The 24,528-nt window shown below is 34.8% G+C and overlaps 1 protein-coding gene across 26 annotated transcripts in view; it reads left to right on the top strand.

Moving 5' to 3' along the window:
- The window catches only part of SORBS2 (sorbin and SH3 domain containing 2), a 303,227-nt gene that overhangs the window by 225,062 nt on the left and 53,637 nt on the right, over positions 1-24,528 (top strand). For 14 of the 26 annotated variants that reach the window (XM_074228821.1, XM_074228823.1, XM_074228812.1 and 11 more), the window contains 6 exons: positions 1,739-1,853; positions 1,959-2,087; positions 3,662-3,865; positions 7,806-8,597; positions 9,747-9,941; positions 14,471-14,578. In XM_074228821.1, the coding sequence (XP_074084922.1) occupies positions 1,739-1,853; positions 1,959-2,087; positions 3,662-3,865; positions 7,806-8,597; positions 9,747-9,941; positions 14,471-14,578 (1,543 nt within the window). The remainder of the gene's footprint in view (positions 1-1,738; positions 1,854-1,958; positions 2,088-3,661; positions 3,866-7,805; positions 8,598-9,746; positions 9,942-14,470; positions 14,579-24,528) is intronic. The other 12 variants (XM_074228829.1, XM_074228825.1, XM_074228828.1 and 9 more) reach the window with 2 other exon arrangements.

A 24,528-nucleotide genomic window follows, 5' to 3' on the forward strand; every position in this document is an offset into this window, starting at 1 on the left:
CTTTAAAAATGAAGGATATAGGAGGACAAAACATGTAGCCAATATCTCTAGCTTCCTCTTCCTATTAATAGCCCATGTTTCTCTGAAACTGGACTACTTTTCTACAACCTTCACTGCCTTTTACATTTCTTCTTTCTCCATTTCTAATTCATTCTCTTAAATCTAATTTTAAAAGTCATTCTTCATGATACATTCTCCAATCCCTAATCTCCTTGCAATCTGACATAGTCTTTCCCACTTCTGAATTCCTGATGCTTCCATAACATCCTCTTATAACATCCAGGTGCTACAATGGATGCAACACAGAGTTTAGAATCAATTTAAAACCAATTTCAAACACTCTCCCATTGGATTACTCTACGCAGGTCACTTAAACTCTGTTGCCTTGGTTTCTTCAACTATAAAATAAGGATAATAGCTTCTACTGCCCAGGACAGCATGAGGATCAAATAAAGCAATATTTGTAAAGTACATCACCTACCATGGACCTTGTTCCCTTCTCCTTCCCCCATCATGGAACATATCATATTATGCCTTTTAGTACAGAATTATAATGTGGAAGAGAATAATTAGTGAAGGGAAGAAGGTCTGAAGAAGCAAATGTAAGCTTGACCTAGAAGAAACACTTCCTAACAATTGGTTCTATTTAAGAAAAGTGGCTTGCTTTGGGTAATGTGTTCTTCAGACCTCCCTTCTTGAATATGTCTTAAAAACCATTCAGGTATAGATAGGTTGGACTAGATGACCTACAAGGGCTAGGCTAACTGATTTCACTTTACAAGCATCATGCCTTGCAAATGGTAATGGAAACTGTACTGAGTCAAGAGAGCTGACTTTGAGCAAATAATTCAATATCTGGAGACTTTATCTCTAAAATGAAAAAAAATAATATTTGCACTACTTGCTTTGCAGAGTGGTTGTGAGAAAAGTACTTTGTAAACCTTAAGGCACAATGTAAATATGAGCTATTATTATAAGTAGTAGATAATAAATATTGATTAAATTGTGTCTTGAAAAAGTGAAAACTGAAGGCCAAAAAAATTTTTATGTGAAGCATTCAGGTTTTGAAAGATGGAAAGCATAAAGAAAACAATATACAACTTGTCATACCATCTTGCATCTAAAATGTATATTTCTTAATTAGTTGTTCAAATAAAACACAATAATTCTTATTACATAAAATGCTTTGCAAACCTCATAACAATATGTAAAAATTCTAAATATTATCTTCATTATTATCAACTGGATAATATTAGCAAATCAATGCATTTTTTGTGTTGAAATATATATTCTAAATATGATGTTTACTTATTAGGCATTATTAGCAAATTAGACTATTATATGTATATTGTGTATTAAAAATAAAATAGAGTACATATGTTTACATCTATGTATGTATACATGTTTATGCATGTGTATTAATTTCACTGAGCTCCTTGAAAACAAACATTGTCTTTTGCCCCTTTTTTCATATTCCCAGAATTTAGAAAAGACACCATTTGACATTTTATCTGTGTGTATATATATATGTATGATATTGTTGAAGCTGAAATTATGTCTAAAATTATTTTGTCTAAAAATTATTTATATGCCTCATAAATTGTTAGGAGAGAAATGTTTACCAACTTGGGTTTACCAGCATCTTAACATTGGACAAGTTACATATAGGTTTGCAGAACCATCAGTATGAATATAATTACTTATGAAACTAAAGATCTAATCTAAATGTCTATTGCAGGGAATTGTCATTTAAGAAAGGGGACACTGTCTACATCATCAGGAAAATTGATCAAAATTGGTATGAGGGAGAGCACCATGGACGAGTGGGGATATTTCCAATCTCTTATGTAGAGGTTTGTTTGTTCTCTTTTTCTCTTGGATTAATGTGCAAGGAGGGAAATATCCATTTGGTGAAGAAATAATACATATTCATGCATAAGTAACTGTTATCATTTTAGAAACTCAGTCCTCCAGAAAAAGCTCAACCTGCAAGACCACCACCCCCAGCTCAGCTTGGAGAAATTGGAGAAGCTATAGCCAAATACAATTTTAATGCAGATACAAATGTGGAGTTATCCCTCAGAAAGGTATTGAAATTTTTTCCTTCATTAATGAATTCAATACGGTTAAGTATTATTAAAATAGAATCTGTGTTAAAAGCTTTATATCAATATTACATTTATTCAAATTCCAAAAATTCAAATTCACAAATCAATTTAACCTATTTAAATGCTCACTAATTCATTAATAAAGTAACTATTTCTATCATGGATTCTCGTTATTCTATTTTCATTTAAATTTATTCAAAGTTCAACAATTCAATAGAAATAAATTATTTATGTTGTTGCATTCATTATGTAATTTGTTCAATGGTCCCATCTTCTTTATTTTATAATCACTTTATAATCTATAATCACTCTATAATCACAATTCTATAATCACTTTAGGGCACAGTGGCACAGTGGATAGAACACTGGCCTTGGAGTCAAGAGGACAGGAATTCAAATCCAGCCTCAGACACTTGATACTTGACACCTACTAGCAGTGTGACTGGGCAAGTCATCCAAGGTTATCTCCAGTCTTCCTGATTCATATCTGGCCACTGGATCTTAGATGGCCCTGGAGAAGAAAGTGAGGCTGGTGACTTAGCACAGAACCTCACTCAAATTCAATTCATTTGCTTGTCATGGTATCACATTCCTGCTGTCATGGTCTTCTTTGAGAATGAAGGACAATTATAATCACTTCATAAAATTTTTCTCATGTTTCTCTGAAGTTTTTATATTCATCATCCTTTGGAATACACCAAAATTCCATTACACTTATATACTGTACTTTATGCCATCTTTTTTTAAATTGTTCGACATAAAATTTAATTCCTGACTTTTTGTCATCCCCTTCTAACAATGAGTTTTCTTAACATTTTGCATCTTCACTAGTTTTGGTGTTTTAATTTGCATTTTTTTCTAGTTTTAAATTTAGAATTCAATGATAATAGGTATTTTTTTGGAAATTGTGCTCATTGCACATGTGTTTATTGGAGAAACTGTCTAACATTTATGTTCATATACATATATACAGTTATTTCTGCATATGCCTATTTGTATTAATTTCCTACAGATTTTGTATGTCAGATTTTGATTTATCAGTTATATGTTGCAAATATTTTTATACATTTATGTAAATATATCTTCTGATTTTAGCTATATTAACTTCATTTATGCAAAATATCTTCAATTTTGCATAATTCATAATTCTACTTTGTTTATATGATACTTTTTATCTTTTCTCTGGCTAGAAAATTTCTCTAGTCCATAATTAGGAAAAATATACCCTTCCTTTCTCTATTTTTTATGATTTTTTTAATGTTTCCATTTTTATATAATTGGAATTTATACACAAAGTGTAAAGTGCTGATCTCAACCATTTTCCAGATTTCCCAGAAGTTCCTGTTGACTAAAGAATTCCATTTAGCAATTTCTGCTCTTGTGTTTATAAAACACTAAGTTCCTAGGAGTATTTATTTTTAATCATGATTATTCAGTGTTTATTCAGTTTTTCCACTGCTCTATTTTTTTCTTCCTTAGTAGACAAGTAATCTTAATAATTAGTTTTATAATGTTGTTTATAATATGTACATTTTTGTTCATTCTTATTTCAGGGAGATAGAGTCATTCTTCTCAAAAGAGTCGATCAAAATTGGTATGAAGGTAAAATACCAGGAACCAACAGACAAGGCATCTTCCCTGTTTCCTATGTGGAAGTCATCAAAAAGAATGTCACAAAAGGTGCCGATGATTATCCTGACCCTCCAATACCACACAGCTATTCTAGCGACAGGATACACAGCTTAAGTTCAAATAAGGTAAGAAGAAATAACATGATGATAATACAATCTTGAATAGATCAGTTTTACATGGGGAAAGACTGGTAGCCTAAACTTTTGGGTCCAGATCAATTATGCATATAACAATCAGAGTATTATATTTATAATATCAAATATCCTTCATAAATCCTTGTAAAGTAGACATTTACATATAACATGGATGTTAATATAGATATCCATATTAAATTGTTCTTTAATTTATTCTCCAAAAATTTTCCACAAACATTAGTCTGGTATCCAAGAAAATGGCTTATCAAAGAGCATGTGGCTACTAGACTGAATTGTAAAAGTGGTTATGAACAAATACAGAGGGGCATAGTAAAGGAACTTGTTAATTCTTGTATTTGAATTTGTACTATTCTTCAGTTTTTAGAAGCCAAATTTGTTCATTTTAGTAAAGAAAACTGTGATCCAGGAATAGGGACACTCACTAATATTGATTATCCATGATGTAAGTAGGATAACAGATCTATTACATAGTTTTATTCACTAGAATTTTACTTTTGTGCTGCTTTATTTTGTTTTTAGTCATAAAGATTTTATTTTATTAATTGATGTTTATGTTCAGCATAAATGATACAATTCAACAGTTACCAAGTCTGCAATGTGTTCAGAGAACAGAATGTTGGGTAAGATATAGTCATTTCTCCCCTCAGAGAGCAAGGGCAAATGTGATAAAATAAATTTAATATCCAAATAATATATGAGGCTCAAATGGGGATAGGGGTGAACATGAAGATCTTACGTTAAAAGATTTTTTCCTTGATGAGGATATCAAGGAAGTCTTTATGAAAGAGTTCAATTGGATTTTAAAGTATGGGAAGGCATTCCAAAGGAAGAGAAGACATATCATGCATAGAAGAGAGATTCAGAAAAGTGGAATATATTAATGGAAGAGGAGTTTTGACTGGAGTTTCCTGTACATGGCAAGTATAATGGTGCCACAACTTGAATGTCAGATTTTATTTAGTAGGAAAGAGTAGGAATCCACAAAAATGGAAGGGGAAAAAACCTGTAAGAAGGCAAATGATTTCATGATCCCATTCTTTATTTTTGTCAGTCAACAAACATTTATTAAGTAACCTCAATGCAAACAAAAGTCCAAATGGGGTCAGGAAAAGTCAGTAATGACTAAAATGATTCCACAACAACAACAACACCAAAAGCAGCTACTTTATACCAGTTATTGCTAGATAGCATAGTGGCTTCTACCTAATTTTCATCACCTCCATATATATAATTTAACATTCTCAAATAATTGAAACCAAGGTGCTCAGTATTTCCCAGGTTATTTTTGGTGGCTATATTTTTATTTAAATAATTGACCTTTCATTTTTCAATCAGGATTAAGAGTCAGTAAATGGTATAGCATGACTAAGTAGATAAGAATATAAACATCTTTCCCACACACAATGGAGTAAATATCATAAGAGAATCATTATCCTGGAATATAGGAATGAGTGGCTTAGAGAAAATCTATTCTAACATGCACCTATAATTGGACTTCACATGAAAAGCTCTTCTGTGTTTTGATACGAAAATTACATTATTGATTGGTGGAGTTTAAGGTCTTAGTCAATGAAATTTTAGTTTCTATAAATTACTGCCAAAATTTGGTAAGGGACTTTCCCTTTTCAAGCAAAATAGTTCCTAATTAGGAAAGAAAGAGAAATAAGTCTTTCAGGGGTAGGGAATAATAGGTGTATCAATTAAGGAAATTAGTTTCATATTACCAAATCTGTTTTTAAGGGGAGGAAAGAATATCTTTGTGTATAGTTTCCATTAACATTTCCTGTCTTAGAATATCTCAGTTAACAGCAGCAAAATTAGACAAAAGGAAGACCAAGATGGTAAAAAACTACAAAATCAAGAAGATTAAATGAAAGAACTAAGGGCATTTTGTCAAAAGACTTAGAGGAACACAATATCAATCTTCAAATTTACTTAAAGTAATGTTATATAAAAAAGGGATTAGATCTATTTTTTCTGGTCTCAGAGAATTGAAACAGAAGTAATTAATAGGTAGAAGATGTTGCCAATAGGCTAATTATGGTTTGGTAAAGGGGAAAAGTTACTAATATTTAATTATCCAGAAGCAGAATGGGCTACATGAAAAGGCAATGGATCCTCCTTTCATTGGAGACCGAATAACCATTTGGGAAGGATTTGTGGAGGTGATATTTGCTCAGGTATTGATTGGACTGGATGATTTGTGAAGTCCCTTCCAACTGTGAGGTCCTATGATTTTATAAGTCATAATTTTCCTCAAATTTTTGTTCCTTGAATTGTTTTGAGGCTTTTAAAAATGAGATTTCAGGGGCAGCTAGGTGGTGCAGTGGATAGAGCACTGGCCCTGGAGTCAGGAGTACCTGAGTTCAAATCTGGCCTCAGACACCTAGTTGTGTGGCCTTGGGCAAGCCACTTAACCCCATTGCCTTGCAAAAACTAGAGAGAGAGAGAGAGAGAGAGAGAGAGAGAGAGATTGATTTCAAAGTTATTTTCTTAGACTAGATTTTAATTCTATTTCAAAAGCTAAATTTTAACAATTAAATAGTTTTCTTCTTTCAGTCAGAGGAATAGAACAAGCATTTACATAAATTTTAAGATACTCCTAACTATAATCTGAAGAAATACCTTTTGAAGTTTGTATATGTTGCTGGAGTCCAAAAAAGAAAATCATCATTTGTTGATCAACCTAGTGGTGATGAACCCTTCAGACTTAGCTAGTTTGGTGCTTGGCTTGCTTTTTCCAGTGAAATAGGATGTACCAGAGATTTGATATTCTGAAATATCCCAAAATATCAAGGAGGTCTCAAAGGACTTTACTGTAGATCATCCTAGACTATATTGTTAATATTTAAAGTAAAATAAGGTACAATCAAATGACTGTAGATTAAAACACACTGCTCTTAGAGAATACTATCCTGTCAAGGTTCAAGAAGCTTAGAGATTGAAGAGCCATCTATCTACACTGAGTAAAATGTGATAGTAAATTATGAACCAGAGTATACAAGCAAGTGCCTTCTGTAAGGTGTTTTATTTACAAATTCAAGACACAGTATAGATACTTTATCCTCAGTTATGAATAAAGTTGGCATTTTTTCCCATCACCATTATAAAAAAGAGACAGGTGCCTCTAGAATTACTAATAATTTGTGCTACTATGAAACACAGGCAAAATTTATACAAAATGTTCAAATACAAGCCTATATTTTATTTGATATGAACTTCCCTACTGAAGAGTATACCTCTCTAAAGAAATTTTGAGCTCTTTCCAAAAAGAGACTCTTGCTAATATGTGAGGGGAAATTTGACTATTCTACATTCACATCAATCTCAATCACATTTCTATGTGCTTCTAAAATCTTTTGCACTTAATTAAAATCCTTTAATGCACAACTTCTTCATAAATATTTTAAAGTTTATAAATGGTTTAAAATTACTTTGAAATACTAAGGTGAAAAAGTAGTGAGTTCAAGCAAATTGGCACTGAGAGATAAAATGTACGCTTAGTGAATTAGAGGGAGTCTAGCCATGATTTGAAGAAATTATTTCAGAAGACTCCTAGAAGAGTCTTCAGAAGAGACCTAGCAGTAAATTAGGCTCTGGAGATGATATTTTAGTTTTCTTCATGACTCTGATTCACATCTATCTTGCCTTTGACATTTGTGATCCTATCCAAGGCTGATAGAATTTCACTTTTCAAATAACTTTTCTGATTCAGATGCTAATGATTTCATGCATTTACTCCCACTGAAAGCTCTTCCTTCTAATCCAAAATCTGACACAGGAATTTTTTTTTTTTGGTAGAACATTACATTCCTTCTACATCTCACTCTCTTGCTGTCTGTCCATGTTGTAGTACATTATCTTTTCTTCTTTCTTTTTTTCCCTCCTATACTTTTGTTCATGCATAAAGTTGGCTTGCAGTGCATCCTGCCCTCCTTTCATGTCACCATGCCCACATTCTAATAAAGGGGCTGTAGAAGGAATCACCAATGAATGGTTATCACTGACTATGGGGTTTCCATCTTCAAGCCCTCTGACCCCAACTCCACCTCCTTTTCCTGAGAACTTCTTGGATGAATTAGACAAATTTGAGGCTTTAACTTTACCAACTGGTCAATCTGATCCAGGGATCATAGAGAATAGCAGTGCTCAAGTTAAGGCTAACCCTTTCATTACCAAGTCACACAATCCTACTGAAATGCCATCCTCTCTGCCACTTCTTTCTTCTTCTGGTACCATCTCACCTCTAGCCTCTCAGATTCATGATGCAGTGGTAATTCAGGATTGTACAAAAACAGCTGAAAAAATATGTGCAAATTGGAATGAGATGAAAGGTTCTCCCACTTTCAAAGAAAAAAGAAACTCTTCAAATAATGGAAAGATGCCTGAAGTCCTGGGTGATAAGGTTGCCACTTCTGTCCAATATAATGTGAATACCTTGTCCCAAACACTCCCTGTCATTGAAGAAAAAGAAGAGGATCCTTGTGATGAAATAATGTCAATTATCCATGGAAGGAAGCCAAAATGTCAAGAGTCAGATTTCTTTCAGTATGAAGCTGATGTTGCAGAGGAAGCAACAAGGTTATACATAGAGGAGGAAGATGAGGAGATGAAACATGATTACTTAACATCTCCAGTGACAAATATCAATGACCCTAGGATATCTAAGGAAGACTGGAGTGCAGCCAGTGCCAGTAAAGAGGTATTTTAATTTAGCTTATTAACTAAAGCACTAACTATTACAATTAGATAATTCCATTTTACAATAAATGGCATTTAATACTTATAAAGTATTCACTTGGCACCAGATATCAAAATGGACAAGTGACTTTATTTACCTGAAAGGTTGATTTTACTTACTAAGGGAGAGAAGGGTTTTTAATAGTTCAGAGCACAGCAATACTCAGCATTTAGACGGCAAAATTATAGGACATTCTTCAGTCATTTGCCTTTTGTTTTTTCTTCTATACATCCAGAAAGCAAACTTACCCATCATCTTCCAAGGAAGATCCTAATTGCCTTCTAATTCTGACTCTGTCATTGGGTCTCCTAGCAAGATGTTGTTTTTAGTCAGTAATTCTGTTGACTTTGCATATAGAAATAAAGACATAGAATGCACACATAAGTAAATGCTGGGACATTTGGTGCCAAAGAGATACTATCTAATGAGAGAATCAGGAAAGGAATCATGTATGTGATGGTATCTGAGCTGAGCTTTGGGGAAAATTAGGTGGTCTGAGAGGTGGAGATAAGGAGGATTAAGACTAAAACACAGTCTCTGATCTTAAAGAGCTTTAAGGGGGAGGTAAGACACATATACAACCAACCATGATACAAGGTCAAATAGGAACCACAAGGAGTCAAGAAGGCTGGGCTAGATGTTCTCTGATATTTTGACATCACTTCCAGCTCTGATAATCTATGAATCTAGAGAGAAGGTCCCCAGGAGAGACACCTAGATGCATAAACTTTAAGACTTAGAAGGGGACCTGGACCTAAATGATTATTTATAAACTAAATCAGGTTCTTCTATTTTCATTCAGTGTTAATCACATTACAGTAATCATTCATATTGCTAATGTTTTCAGACTTTTAAGTTAGAAAATTAGAAAAACCTATTCTCAAAGGCTTTCTAGAAAATTGAAATAAAATTAGATGATAGGTAGTTTTGTTTTTTCCACCCCTAAGCCACAGAAAAAAAAAGTAAAATGATCCATAGGGAATTGTGATACTAACATACCCACATATCAATGCCTCATTATTTGGGTGTTGGGAATAGGGATAAACATCAAACATAAGCAATGATAGCTAAATAGTATGTTGACTTTTTGTCTTTTTTAAAATATTTAAGCCAGCATCATTCTCTCCAGAAGATGAAGGGATTACAACTTCCCCTCGCCGCCTTTCCACTAGCCCTCCATTTCATTCTACCTTGACACCCATCTCTGACTCTCTCTCTACACTCCCTGGTTCTGCCCAGACCCATTCACCTCCACTCCTTACCAAATTTTCCTACCGACAGGAGACAATGTCACCCAAGTTAAAGGTAAATACATCTGCTGTTGGGTGTGATATATGATTGCATGACTTCCAGTGCACGTGGAATATTACATATACTTTCTAAATTAATTGCCATCTTGTAAGATCTAAACTCTATGGGAAAAAATTGCTAACATTTAACCAAATTAGCATGGTATCTGCAGTGTCATATCAAGAGCCCTGGCTTTGATTCTGAGGATCTGGAACTGACATTTAGTGCCTATGTAACCTGGGACAAATCACTTAACTTCTCTGGGTCTCAGTTCCTTCATCTGTAAAGTAAGTCATTTTCAATAGAAGACCTCTAAATCTGTTTTGAAAAGTTATGGTGGCAGAGCTGCTCCTCAAAGATTGGAATAAATCCCTAAACTTTCAGAGAACAAAATAACCTCTGGGGAAAGAAGTTGAACATTCAAGGCTATCAGTTTGAATCTTGAGTGTCACTTCCTTATGAACTCACATTATTTCCCATATTTCAGTAGGATCACTAGAGCCTATATATAACTTTTAGAAGGACTACATACTAAGTCAGTTCCAAGTACTCTTTTTCTTACAAGGTAATGGAAACTGCAGTAAGAGTGAATATTCATATAGCACCTTACTTAGGCATTTATCTTATTTATATAGCAAACCCAAAAGACTGACAGAACATTTTACAAACATTATCTCATTTGATCCTCTTAACAACTCTAAGTGATGTTAATATGAGACGCTGTTACCTTCCCCATTTTACTGATGAATAAACAGACTGAGAGAGATGAATAGATTGACCAGTTGAGGAAACTGAGGCTCTCACAGGTTGTGCCAGGTCCAAGATCATAGTCACATAAATGATAAATAGTCTTCTGACTCCAAATGCAGACCTTTTTTCTACTGACCCATGCTACCTTAAAAGGGATAGGATAAATGGAAAAAATGCTACCTATGGGGAAAATGGCAGAGTGCCAAATGTCTGACATCTTTAATATATAATTAAAGTAAATTTATGTCTGATCTTTGCACAGGGGGCAATTAAAATTTTAATTTAAAAAGCAACATATACACACACACACACGAAGAATAGTTTCATTAAGATAGATTAATTTCTGAAAAACTCTGTTTGGGAGATAAGATATAGTATTAACTTTATAAAATAACTAAGGTCTCCATATCCATTCTTTGGAATGAGGAACAATAAATATAGTAAACATTGGAAAGTGTGAGGCATAATCTGAGTCTAGTAACCTCGTTAGATTATACAAAGTCTCTTAAATATTCTTTAGGCAATCTATTCACAGCATACACACACTGCAGTAAACTATTTTGAGTCACAGAAGGTGAAATCCAGTTAGACAAAGTAAAAAATTTATTTTCACCAATAAATAGAGGGGAAAAGGATCACTCTAACAGTGATGAGATTTATTAGAATACATATGGACACATTTTTTATATTTTTCTTTCTTAATTTCATTTTATGTTAAAATCTGTTCACTGACTTTTCTTGCCTCCTGGGTTCCTTTTTCAATTGTTGGAAAATGCTTAGGAAACTCTGCAAGTAGAAGTAGTTTTCTAACTCAGAAGAGAGAATGAGCTAAATGTTAGAGTATTAAGGAAGAAACCCTGATGGAAAAATGGATTCTATCCTATGCAAGAACACCTGGCTTCCTTCTGAGTCCCCTACCTTTCTGGGTTTATGAAGTCACACAATTCTCATATTATCAACAAGGGCAGGATGTCTGTCCTATTTAAATAAAAGCATTCCACAACAAAACTAGCATTTTCTGGATTGCAAAGTACTGAAATATACATTTAAATGTATAGTACAGGGAATAAAATCTGCCAATCTTAAACATCACCCCCAAGGTATTCTTTCCTTTCCTCTTAACAAATAATAGTTCAATGCCAGCCCTCTACCACCTGTGGCACACTTTTAGATTAGTCTCTTTATCCCTCTCTGGATTTTAGTTTCCTTTGCTGTAAAATGAAGGCATTGGATCACTCGAATCACTAAGATTTAAAGCTGGAATGGACCGCAGAGGTCATCTCATCCAACATCCTCATTTTAAAGATAGGGAAACTGAACCCCAGTTCCCACAATCCTGTCATCTCTCTTAAAGCTGAGCAAAAGAGATTTAGACTACTTGTAACTAAGACGTACTGGAATCTTGCCATAGATGAAGTGCCAGCAGGTGGATCTTAGAACTCATTGGAGCAGCAGTGGATAGAGCACTGGGCTTGGAATTAGGAAGACTCATCTTCATGAATTCAAATCCACTCTCAGATGTTTACTAGCTGTGTGACTCCTGGCAAGTCACTTAATCCTGTTTGCCTCAGTGTCCTCATCTGTAAAATGAACTGGAAAAGGAAATGGCAAACTACTGTATTGTATTTGCCAAGAAAACCTCAAATGGGTTCACAAAGAATCTGACATGCCTAAAAAATGACTCAACAACAACAAAAAATATTTGAGGAATGGATGGCAAGGTCCTCCTCATTATAGACATTACAAGGATGTCTCCCTAACATATGGCTCCATAGATAGAACCTAGGAACAGTATTCATCCCAGGCTTATGTTATTATTGTTTTTACCTGTTACATTCCAAAATCTGTACTGTTTTTCATCATTTAGACTTAGATTCCCAAATAAACTTAGGAATTAATACTGCCTAATTCAGGATATCACAAAATTCTTGGTGTAGTTAATTGTTTAAAACTGCACCAAGACTTTTGGGCCACTGTAATACACAATGGCTATAGGCACATCTTACAGCAGTTATGGGTTTTAAGTTGTTGATAAAGGCAATATTCATACAGAAGAGCCATCTGTTTCCAGTGCCATTCTAAACCAAAGAGTCCCCAAAGGCAAAATTCACCCTGCTAATATCTGCTGCTGCACACAGGAGGCATTTCCCCTTGATAATGGACCTAGCACTTAGAGATAGAATAGTGCCCTATCTTATAGGTCAATTGTTTTCCAGCCCCAGTCTTCTTCCTTTCAGACTCTAGACATTACTTTCTATTCAAGCATCCCTGGGTAGAATTAGTGTTCTGGTCCACCAAAGAGGGATTCATGTTGAAACTTTTTAGTATACAATAACTTTTTCCTTTTTTAAAACTGTATTGCCATCGTTTCTTTTTAAATCATCTTCATTTCCAGATATAACACTTCTTTCCTATTTAGTAAGCCATCCCTTCTAACAAAGATAGAAGGGAAAAAAAATCAAACCCATTATTCAGGACTAACCAACACATCAGTTTGTTCCTCACCAATAATCCCCCATCTCTGCCTCAAAGAGAAGAAGGAGGAAAGATGACTCTAACCTCTCCTAATTCACCTAGAGAGCATGATTCAAACCTTCCTCAAATCAATCAAAGGCATGGGCCAACAATTAAAACATTCTGTAATGTTATATCTGAAAGAGACTTTAGAAAACATTGAATAGGCAACACTCCTGAGTGTTACCCAAACCAGATTATATTGTAATTGAGAAACAGTTAACAACATGAATTAAAAAATACAGTGGAGCATAGATAATGTTAATATGTGACATTTTAAGTGACCTGCAATGATCCTTACTATGTTTTAATGACCCCCCTTTCTACTCAAATTTGATGTTACTGATCTAGTTCAGTCCCCTGACTTTTCAGGGTAGGAAACTGAGGCTCAAAAAGGAGGAATAGTGTGGGTGGCTAGGTGGCACAGTGGATAGAGCACCAGCTCTGGAGTCAGGAGTACTTGAGTTCAAATCCAGCCTCAGACACTTAATAATTACCTAGCTGTGTGGCCTTGGGCAAGCCACTTAACCCCATTGCATTGAAAAATCTAAAAAAAAAGGAATAATGACTTATCACAACTAGTACTTGGTATAAGGTAGACTGGAAAGCAGGTCTTCTGAGTCCAGAGATCTTTCTTCCAGGATTTCCAGAACTCTGGCATTCATTTCAAATAAACTACTAGAAAAGCTTCTTTGAGATGGCTTGTTCCAAATGAGACAAGGGAAAAATCTGGGAAATGAAAAATCAGTGGTATCCTTGATATCATGAAGGTATTATCAAAATAGTTTTAAATTAAATTACAGCAGACTCGAGCACTTTCTTGTATCTTAGTCACTTTTCCCAGAAGAAAGATAATTTCCTCTGTGAAATAGTTTTAAATCCAACAGACATTTGGCATTTAGGATGAACCTATATACCAAGGGAAGTACCTTTTCCTCTAACCTCTCTATTCAAAGGATGAGTATACTCAGTGGATGAGTATACTAAATTTTAATGCATTTACTAGGGACAAAATTCCTTCTGTGTGTTCTCAGCTTTCTGTCCTTCCTAGCTAACAACTTTTGAATGCAAATTTTCTGCTGTGATTTGCTTCCTGAAGCTTTGGCTACCCAGGAAGTCACCAGAAGGGTGGCTTTTGCCAAGGAAGCAGTAGCCCAGGAGCTGGGAACTCTTACCCTGTGGGAGTGAGGTGTTGCTATGCTTTATTTCCAAGAATTTTTAGCATGTCTGTTGTATGTGCATGTGAAGGGAACTAAACACCCTCTTTGTGGTTTTTTCAGGCTGACTTAAAAAGAGAGATATTTGTAATGGCTAAGCCTCCTCGTAGCCCAGTGATGACTAGGAGATCCTGCAGCCCACCTGTCAGAGGTCACAGCAATTCACCCAGGGTAGGGTCCCGCATACCCCAGGTGGGAGACTACCTTTCCCATCTTCCCAGTTCTTCCCTTCAGTGTTCAGACCTGTACATTGATCAATGAGAGCATTGGAGTTAAGAAAAACCTGAGTTCTAATCCAGTCTCAGAAATTTACTAACTGTGGGACTATGGGCAAATTATTTCATTTTTGTCAGCCTTTTTCCCCTCATCCATAAAACAGAGATAACAATAGAATCTACCTCACAGGGTCATTGTTAGGATCAAAGGAAGGAAGGAAATCAATATTTATTAAGCAACCACCAAGGGCCAGGCATTTAACAAATATCTCATTTCTCAATATTTGAAATAACATATATAAAGAATTATATAAATATTATTTATTAAACAAAAAATATATTTATGGGTCAAAAAGTTCAGTTGTTTTTATACTTCCAACACTATTTTTAAAGGCATGATCTATTAAGGATCACATGTATACTTGGTGATATTCAAATCTTTTCCCATTAGCCAATTAACTAAGTAAAAGCAGAGTTTTACATAAGATTTTAGAGCTCAACAGAATGGTGGTGATGGTCTTCTATAATACTGTCATTTTACAGAAGAGAAAACACAGACCCAGAATTACACAAGGATTTATTTGCCCAAGGTTGTATAGATAGTAGAGGGAAGAGCTGGGATTTAACCTACCAATCCAACACTTACCTCTAACCTACACTGCATTAGTAACTAAATAAGAACCAAGAGTATTATCTATTTGTTCCATGTTTTGTTGTTTGTTGTGTGTGTTCTCTAAGATACTGATTTCCAAAACCAGAAAACTAACTGTGAACCAGATCTTTCTTAATCCATATACCACATCTTACTTTCTGCATGTTTTCTTTGGTTGATATCCCATTTGTTGGGATTTTTTTTTCTAATGCCTCATCCTCTTCTCAAAATATTTTGTCAATATAGTGAGCTAAGCTCTGTTCTCTTGACAATGTACCTTCATTGTGGAACAGTATTTCTAGGAGCTGTCTATTCCCTCAGTGTTTACTATACACTAACCTATATTTAAGTGAAAATGCAAATTATTCCCCATTAAATATTCTGTTCATTAGAACATTAAATGATTTGTTTGGGTATTGGATTTTTATTAAATAAGAGGATTCTAAATATTCATCTACAGCAAGATTATACAGTCAAGGGGAATGTGTTGTTAATTTCTATAGGCTTTATGTTTCCATCATCATAGGGTCATGAGTTTTATTCTTGAATCGTCCTAATCTCAATCATAGCAAGTTCTCAGTTAAATGATCCACTTAGACATCTGCTTCTTCCCCAAATAAGAACAGTAAAAGACCTTGACATTGGTAAAGTTTAATCTAATATTTTTGTTTTATTTTGATATGTATTTGTTTACATGATTTTGCTTTTGGCATTTTGTGATAACTTCATTCATTACTATTAAATCAGTTGGGGGGGGCAGCTAGGTGGCGTAGTGGATAAAGCACTGGCCTTGGAGTCAGGAGTACCTGGGTTCAAATCCAGTCTCAGACACTTAATAAATTACCTAGCTGCGTGGCCTTGGGCAAGCCACTTAACTCCATTTGCCTTACAAAAACCTAAAAATTAATTAATTAATTAATTAAATCAGTTGGGATTTTCTTGGCCATTTCCTTTGCTAGCTCATTAGATAGGCCCTCTCTGAGACCAGTAGGGTTAAGTGAACAGTCCAGGGTCACACAGCAAATATCTGAGGTCACATTTGAACTCCAGACTTCCCAACTCCTGGTGCTCTATTCATTGTACCACCTAACTGTCCTCTGAAAACCTTAAACCTTTTCAGAAACTCTTATTAAGTTTTTAAAATCAGATCAATCTATAAAGTAAGTATTATCCTTAAAGTTTAGAATCACTTAATACTATGGTACAGTACACTTGGAGACAGGCTGTGCTAAGTAACTTTTAACAGGATGGAACTTAACCACTTTAGATGGGGTGGAGCCTATTTTATTTTTAAAACAATGATTTCATGCCTAGGCTTTCTTTAAATGCTGTTTATCTGACTTTGAAAGTTCATGTACATTTAAAACCAATCTCAATGATAACAGCTGCTTGCCCTTACTAAGCCAAAAGGGAAAGAAAAAAATTTAAGCCAAAATATATCGGGCCACAAATATACATTTGTTTACAGAATCAATGGGTCATTGTGAGAATTAATTAAATACAAAATAATAAAAAATATTAATATAAATAATAAGTACAAAATTACTGTGACCTATGTCTAGAATGGATTCCTCTCCTGACAACTGTCTTCTTTCCATCTTGTTTTTTTTTTTTGTTTGTTTGTTTTTTAGGTTTTTGCAAGGCAAATGGGGTTAAGTGGCTTGCCCAAGGCCACGCAGCTAGGTAATTATTAAGTGTCTGAGACTGGATTTGAACCCAGGTACTCCTGACTCCAAGGCCGGTGCTTTATCCACTATGCCACCTAGCTGCCTCCTTTCCATCTTGGTTTTAAAAAACCCACAATTATTTAATGAAAGTAAAGTCTCAAAGACATTTTGTGCCTATGAAATTGTAGGCCATTTGAGTTTTCAATTTGACCAGTAAGAGAAAAGAAAAAGTAGAGATGATGTCTATTTCTGCTTTTAAAACATATCCTATGAAGTCCAGACATTTCAAGGTATTAACATAAAGTTCATCTTCTTAGCCTCAGAGAACATATGATCCCGGCTAAATGTCATGAATGTATATTGTTCCATTTTTAACCACAAAACAGTGAAGAGGTTATGAGTAACAGAAATGCCTCTGCAGATGGTTAAAATAGAAAAGAAGGGAGGAAGAGAGATGGCTATCTAATCCACAGAACAGTCTGCTCCTTAAAATATCTAATCGAAAACGTCCTGTTCCCATTCTGACTCAGTCTGCAGGGAGCTTGCTGGGAGGTTCCCAAAAACAACTGTCAGTTGTGTTGCTGCCTCTGATAATCGTTAGATGGCAGTAAAGACAAAACATCATGGAGGCATGTTGGTGGATGATGGTGACCCCAACAATAATTATGAGATACAGTCCAGATCTATCACTTCATTGATACCTAATACAAGTCAGCAAATTCTAAGCATTCTATGTAATAATAATCATAGCCAACATTTATAAAACCCTTTAAGGTTTGCAAAATACTTTTAAAAATAACTCATTTTGTCTTCACAATCCTGGAAGAAAAGGGTAGATCCCTCATGTTATGAATGAAGAAACTGAAGCAAACAGGTTAAATGGCTTGCCCAGGATCACACAGTTAGTAAGTCTCTTAAGCAAACTTTGAACTCAAGTCTTCCTGATTCCAAATGGATTGATACACATATATGTCCATATATATGCATATATTATTTCTTTGCAAATCTTGAAGCCCCGTATAAATGCTAGCTGTTATTATAAAGTAGTCTCAGAGATTTGCATCAAGAGGTTAAGTGACTTACCTAGGTTTATATACCCTATATATAGGTTCACTATATGTCAAAGATAGAGTTTGAATCCACATCTTTCTTCCTCTAATATCTGCTCTCTATTCCCTATTTGATAATTATGCCAGACAAAAGGATCAGAGAATCTCAAAGCTGGAAAGTCAACTCTGTATCTGAACAGGAATATCTTCTACAATTATACCCAACAAGTGATCATCTAGTCTTTGCTTGAAGAGTTCAATTGAAAGGGAATGTTCTACCTCCAAAGGCAGCCTCCTCTACTTTTGGATAACAACATTTTTCTTCCCTCACATTGACAAGACCACAAATTCATTGAAGGATTGAAATATAAATCATTCGAGCAACCCCCCAGTAGAACAGAATTTTCCCCATTTTACAGATGAACAAATCTTAAAATCTCATAGGACCTTATTTTTTTCAATATTACCCAGCAAGACAGTGATAGAACTACAGCCAGAAAACAAGTCTCTGGGTTCAAATAGAGAATATTTTCAGATAAATATGATACAGCACAGGACAGCTAAGCGGTGTAGTGGATAGAGCACTGGCCCTGGAGTCAGGAGTACCTGAGTTCAAATCCAGTCTCAGACACTTAATAATTACCTAGCTGTGTGGCCTTGGGCAAGCCACTTAAACCCATTGCCTTGCAAAAAAAAAAAAAAACCTAAAAAAAAAAAGATGATACAGCATGCAGTTTCTGAGAAAGTCCTTTCTATACTCTGTGTGTGTGTGTGTATGTGTGTGTGTATGTAAAACAAGGTTCATGATATAAGAACCCTTAGGCATCAAATAGTAATAATGGGGATATTGCTGCAAATTCACAGCAAAATAAACAATAATGGCAGTGACCCTGAAATTATCAGTAGGAATATTCAGCTTTAGTATGTAAATCTTCTCCTGGAATATAATTTCTCATTCCATATTTTTAAAAAATGAAAAGAGCTCTCCAATAAGAGTATTTCTCCATTGTTATGTAATTATAAGTTCTGTACACATAAGACCATGGCAGAAATCATTAACATTTTTAATTAATAAAAGAAAGTAAAAAATCAAAGCCATAATTCAACTCCTTCTCACATGTTGTTCTTTGTTCATAGAATCATAGAACTAGAGCACATATGATCCAAGCTCTTCATTTAACAGTAAGATAACCCAAGAAGGTTAAATTGACTTATTGCAGATCAGAAAGGGTCAGAAGTGGGATATGAACCCAGATCCCATATTACTTTAGAACCTATATTCTTTCCACTGACCCCACATTGGCTCCTTTGTAGGGAGTAAGTGGATCTCCCTAAACGTTTTTTTTAGCAAGGCAAATGGGGTTAAGTGGCTTGCCCAAGGCCACAAAGCTAGGTAATTATTAAGTGTCTGAGACTGGATTTGAACCCAGGTACTCCTGACTCCAGTGCCAGTGCTTTATCCACTGCGCCACCCAGCCCTCCCGATCTCCCTAAATCTTAATGAACCAAAAATGAAACTAAGAACATACTTCAATAGCCTCTGATTTATCAGGTACCTATTGTCATTTCTCTTTGACTTAGTAAAAAGTGTTTAAGAGGGTCTTAATCTAAAAATATCATCATTTTAGTTATAACAATTGGATTTTTTCCAACAGGTGAAAGGAAGCAGTAGTTAGGGAAGAAAACAATTTCAGGCATGGGAACCTTGTTATGATTAACATTATTATTTTTATATTTAATTAATTTTTGTAATATCCCAGTAATAAATGACTAAAACATTGTAAAATTAAATGTATTGTTAGGGTAATATATTACAAATAATTTTTAAACATGAAGCTTATTTTTATTTATTTGATTCATAAAATTACATACTTGGAAAAGATTTCAAAGATCATCAAGTCCAATGCCATGAAATTCATGAAGAATCTGTGATTTCATCAACACCGGGAACATCTAATATGTAAACATTCTTTACCAGGAGAGACTGTAAATTGTGCCTTAGAAGTTAAGTGATTTGAGAAACATAAGGGACTTGCCCAGGGTCACATCACATTTGAATATTAGGTATAATTTGAGCCTAAAAGTCTCCCTAATTAAATAATGCTTCTCTACACAGTAATATTATTGGTCCTGACCTCTGACTTTAATGATATAAGAAATTCCTAGAAAAGAAAACTTCCTCATCCAATTAACACATGTTGGTAACTTTTCTACAATTTAAATTAATTGAGTCACTGAGAAATTTATCTGCCAAGGTCACAGAGGCTTGAACTCATATCTTTAACATATATGAAGTTATCATGTTTATAATTAACAAGCATCTGTTTTTCTTTTCTTTTCATCCCTAGTGAACTAATACAAAAAAAGGAAAACTCATACCAAAGATGCATGTTAAAGTGACACAAATTCCCACAATGGCCATGTCTCGTTCTACTATTTAAGTCCATTGCCTCTGAGGTAGCTAGGTGGCACAATGGATGAACACTGGGTCTGGAGTCAGGAAGACCTCAGTTCAAATCCAACCTCAGCCACTTACTAGCTGTGTGACCCTGAACAAGTCACTTAACCTCTGCCTTAATCCACTGGAGAAGGAAATGACAAATCACTCCAATATCTTTGCCAGGAAAACCCCATAGACAATGTGGTCCATGGGGTCACAATGAGTCAGACACAGAAAAACAACAACTTCTAGAGCAGCTGGTAACATGCTAGAATCCTCTGGAATCATGATTATCACTGCATTAATCACTAATTAATCACTACATTTTACAGTCTGTCAAAGTTGTTTTTCTTTATAATGTTGTCATTATATAATTTGCCCTTCTAGTTCTGCTCACTTCATAGAAATCTTCCCAGTTTCATCTAAAACTATCCATTTCAGGGCAGCTAAGTGGTGCAGTGGATAGAGCACTGGCACTGGAGTCAGGAGTACCTGAGTTCATATCTGGCCTCAGACACTTAATAATTACCTAGCTGTGTGGCCTTGGGCAAGCCACTTAACCCCATTGCCTTGCAAAAACCTAAAAACAAAAAAAAAAACCTATCCATTTCATCCATATGTGTGGTCCATTCCATTCACGTAACAGATATTTCTGACCCCAAGGCCAGATCTCCATTGGTCTCTTATGTAATTATTAGTAGTGCTTAATAATGAAGGAAGAAAATGCAATAAATTGATTCTCAATGCTCTGACACCTCATCTTCCACTATAAGGTGGTTTTCTGAGTTATATGAATAGAAACTGAAGTGTGACCATTAATCTTAGTAAGTATAAGCTCAACCAACTTGGTGTTGTGCACAGAGTCATTGGAAGTCATTGGAAAACCTGATTTCAAGTCTTGGCCAGACAGCGACTGGGAAAGTTACTAAGCCTAACATTATAAGCTGAAGAACAGGTAGAGGGAGTCTACTCCTCAGAAATTCCTTATAGCAATGAAAGCAATTTGTTGGGATATTGGGTATGTAAAGCAAATAAAATAAGGTCAGAAATGTAGAATTAAGGCAGTTTATGGATGACTTTAAATATCAGGATCAGCAATGTTGCTTAGTAGATTATATTAAAGGTCTCTCAGAAGAATTAGGATTAGGCAAAATGAGGAAATGAAGTGGGGAATTTATAGAGGAAATAGAAATGATGAGATAAGTGGAATTCTCAGAGGAAGAAGCAACAGAACTTTGTCATTGTTTGGCTATGGGGAGTAGAGAAGGATCTAAGTCATAGAACCTTATGATTGGAAGGGGCATTGGAGATAAGGGAGTCTCACCCATAGCTTCAACAAGTAGCCATGCCACCTTCAATTCAAGTTCCATTGTTGGGTGATTATTTAGAGCTAGGAGGGACCTTAAAAGTCATCTGGTGCAATCCTCTCATTTTGCAGTTGAGGAAATTCAAGTACCAGCAGAAACTTAAACCAAAATCCTCTGCCATTCTATTTTTTATTATCTAATTGTTCAAAAATTGTTTCCTCGTACTGAAGTGAAAACTCACCCCTTCCCCACACCATGCCCCTAGAATGTCCTATTTTTTGACTTCTAGAGTCAAACAATTTAATCCCTCTTTCTCATTAAAACAGAAGAACATAAAAAATTTTGTCAGATATTTTGCCAGCAAGCATTCTTTTCCACAAACTAAACATCCTAAATTCTTTAAACAAGTATGGCATGGCCTCACATTCCTACATCATTCTTGATACTTTCCTTTGACTTGTCAATATACTTCCTAAAATGTGGAGCCTCGAAGTAAATACATTTCAGATATCTCTGATCAGGGTGAATACAATAGCACTAACCCCTGTCTTGATCTAGATACTATACTTCTGTTAATATAGATTAAAATTTCATTAGCCTTTTTGGCTACTAAATCCCACTAATGATTCATGGGAAGTCTATAGTTTGCTAAAATCTCCAGATTCTTTTCACATGAACTCTTGCTTAGTCACATCTCCCCCTAAATCATATTTGCACAAGTTATCATTTTATAATTAAAGGAAGAACTTTCCATATATTTCCTTTAAATATGATCTTATTAGATGTAGGACTTCATCAGTCATACTGAGCTCTTAATGGGATCCTTATATCCAAAGAACCATCTACTCCTCCCAGTTCCATATACAGTTTTCCATACACAGCTTCAATTATCATTCTGCCTGCATCTTCATCCAAATCACTAATAACAACGTTAAGCAGAACAGGATCTAAGACAAAGCATGGTGGTACTTCATTAGATCTTTCTCCAGGATGACATGCATTGGCTTTAAAACCAAATCTGGAAAAATGTACTCTTTTGTCCACATCCCTCCATTTCATTTACAAAAATAACATAAGAAATGTTATCAAGTATTTTGCCAAGCTACAAGTGCCTAGCATCTGACTTTTTACTCATAAACCTGTCAAACAAGCTAATGTAGTATGTAACTTATTCTTAATAGTTCCACTAATTAAGTAGGTACTCAAAAACCATTGTTTCCCTAACTGCTCTTAAGAGGATGGGAGTTTGAATCTGGCCTCAGATACTTATCTCCTACTAGCAAGTCACTTATCCCTGATTGCCTGGAATCCAGGGCTGTCTTCAATCATCCTTATTCATATCTGGCCACTGGATCAAGATGGCTCTGGAGGAAAAAATGAGTTTGGTGACAACACAGCATCCCTCTCACTCAAATCCAATTCATGTGCTTGTTGTGGCATCCTCCCCTGATGTTGTAGTCTTCTTCAAAAATGAAGGACAAACATTATTATTATAACTGCTCTTAAGCTAAAGTCTTCTAAAATTTTCTAAGAATCAGTCAAGCTCTGCGACATATAATTTGAAGACATTCTTCCTCTTTTGGGAAGTTAAGACATTTACCTACCTCTAGCCTACGAAGCACTGTACATTTTCAGAAATCCCTTACAACAGTTCAGTTATCATATCTAAAGATTCCTTTGGAATGCTAGAATATAATTTATTTAGAATTTATGAATGACAAATGACTTAGGAATAAGAAAAAAAGTTTTAATGGAGTAGTCAGGGTAGGGGCAACTGGGGTGAGGGGAAGGAATGATGATTTCAGATTAAGACAGTTTTAGTTTGAATTGTTGACTGGACAACTAAATGGAGAGGAAGCCATTGGATAACTGGAAGAAACTTAGATTTTCCTTTGAAAGACGTTCAAAGATACTTCCATCAGACTGCAACCATTCTGACCTCTATAGGCAAATGAATCTAGTAGCATACAGACGATGACTGAAGAAAAGCTTTCTTTAAGCAGCATGGAAGGATTAAAAGTTTGTTGTTGTTTTTGTTTTTAATGAAAAGGGAAAGCCTTAAAAGTCCAGGCTGAAACAATCAAGGACATCTGCATACTAGTGTAAGGATACATGCTTATTACAAAAAGGAATACGTTTTCATATACTGAAAATAAGTGACCTTAAAATCAAAGGAGAGAGAGACAATAAACCTGAGCCTCCAAGTGAGATAAATTGAAAGATTTAGAAGAGGAATTAAAATTGTAGAATTTCAGAGATGAATAATTATGGTAGAGCTATAAAATGGAAATTATGAAGAATTATTCTTCCCTCCCTCCTATTTCTACTCTACTGGATTTCTTTCTGAGGGTTGGCAATTTGTTCTAGAGATTAAGGAAATAAATCAAAAATAAGATAGTTTCCTTTATACTCAATTTGGGAACTGTATAAACATTACATTCTTAATTAGGTAAAATTTTGTGGATGGTCAGGTACTTTAGTTCTAAAAGGAAGATACACATTTTATACAATTTTTAAATATAAAAATAAATCAACCAACTTGTACACACACACACACACACACACACAAAATATATATATATATATATATATATATATATATATATATTTATATGTTATGTATGTATGTAAGCAGTATTAATTCTTCCAAATCAGATTAAGGACCCTAGTACCTGTGTTTCAATACATACTGTAGTGTCAGTAAAAATAATTTGACTTTAAAGATGATGATGACATTTTTCATAGCATTAATTATTATGTGATATTGATCATGAAACATTGGTTTGTCATA

This window comes from Macrotis lagotis, chromosome 3 (genome assembly GCF_037893015.1).
Source record: "Macrotis lagotis isolate mMagLag1 chromosome 3, bilby.v1.9.chrom.fasta, whole genome shotgun sequence".
Taxonomy (NCBI): Eukaryota; Metazoa; Chordata; class Mammalia; order Peramelemorphia; family Peramelidae; genus Macrotis; species Macrotis lagotis.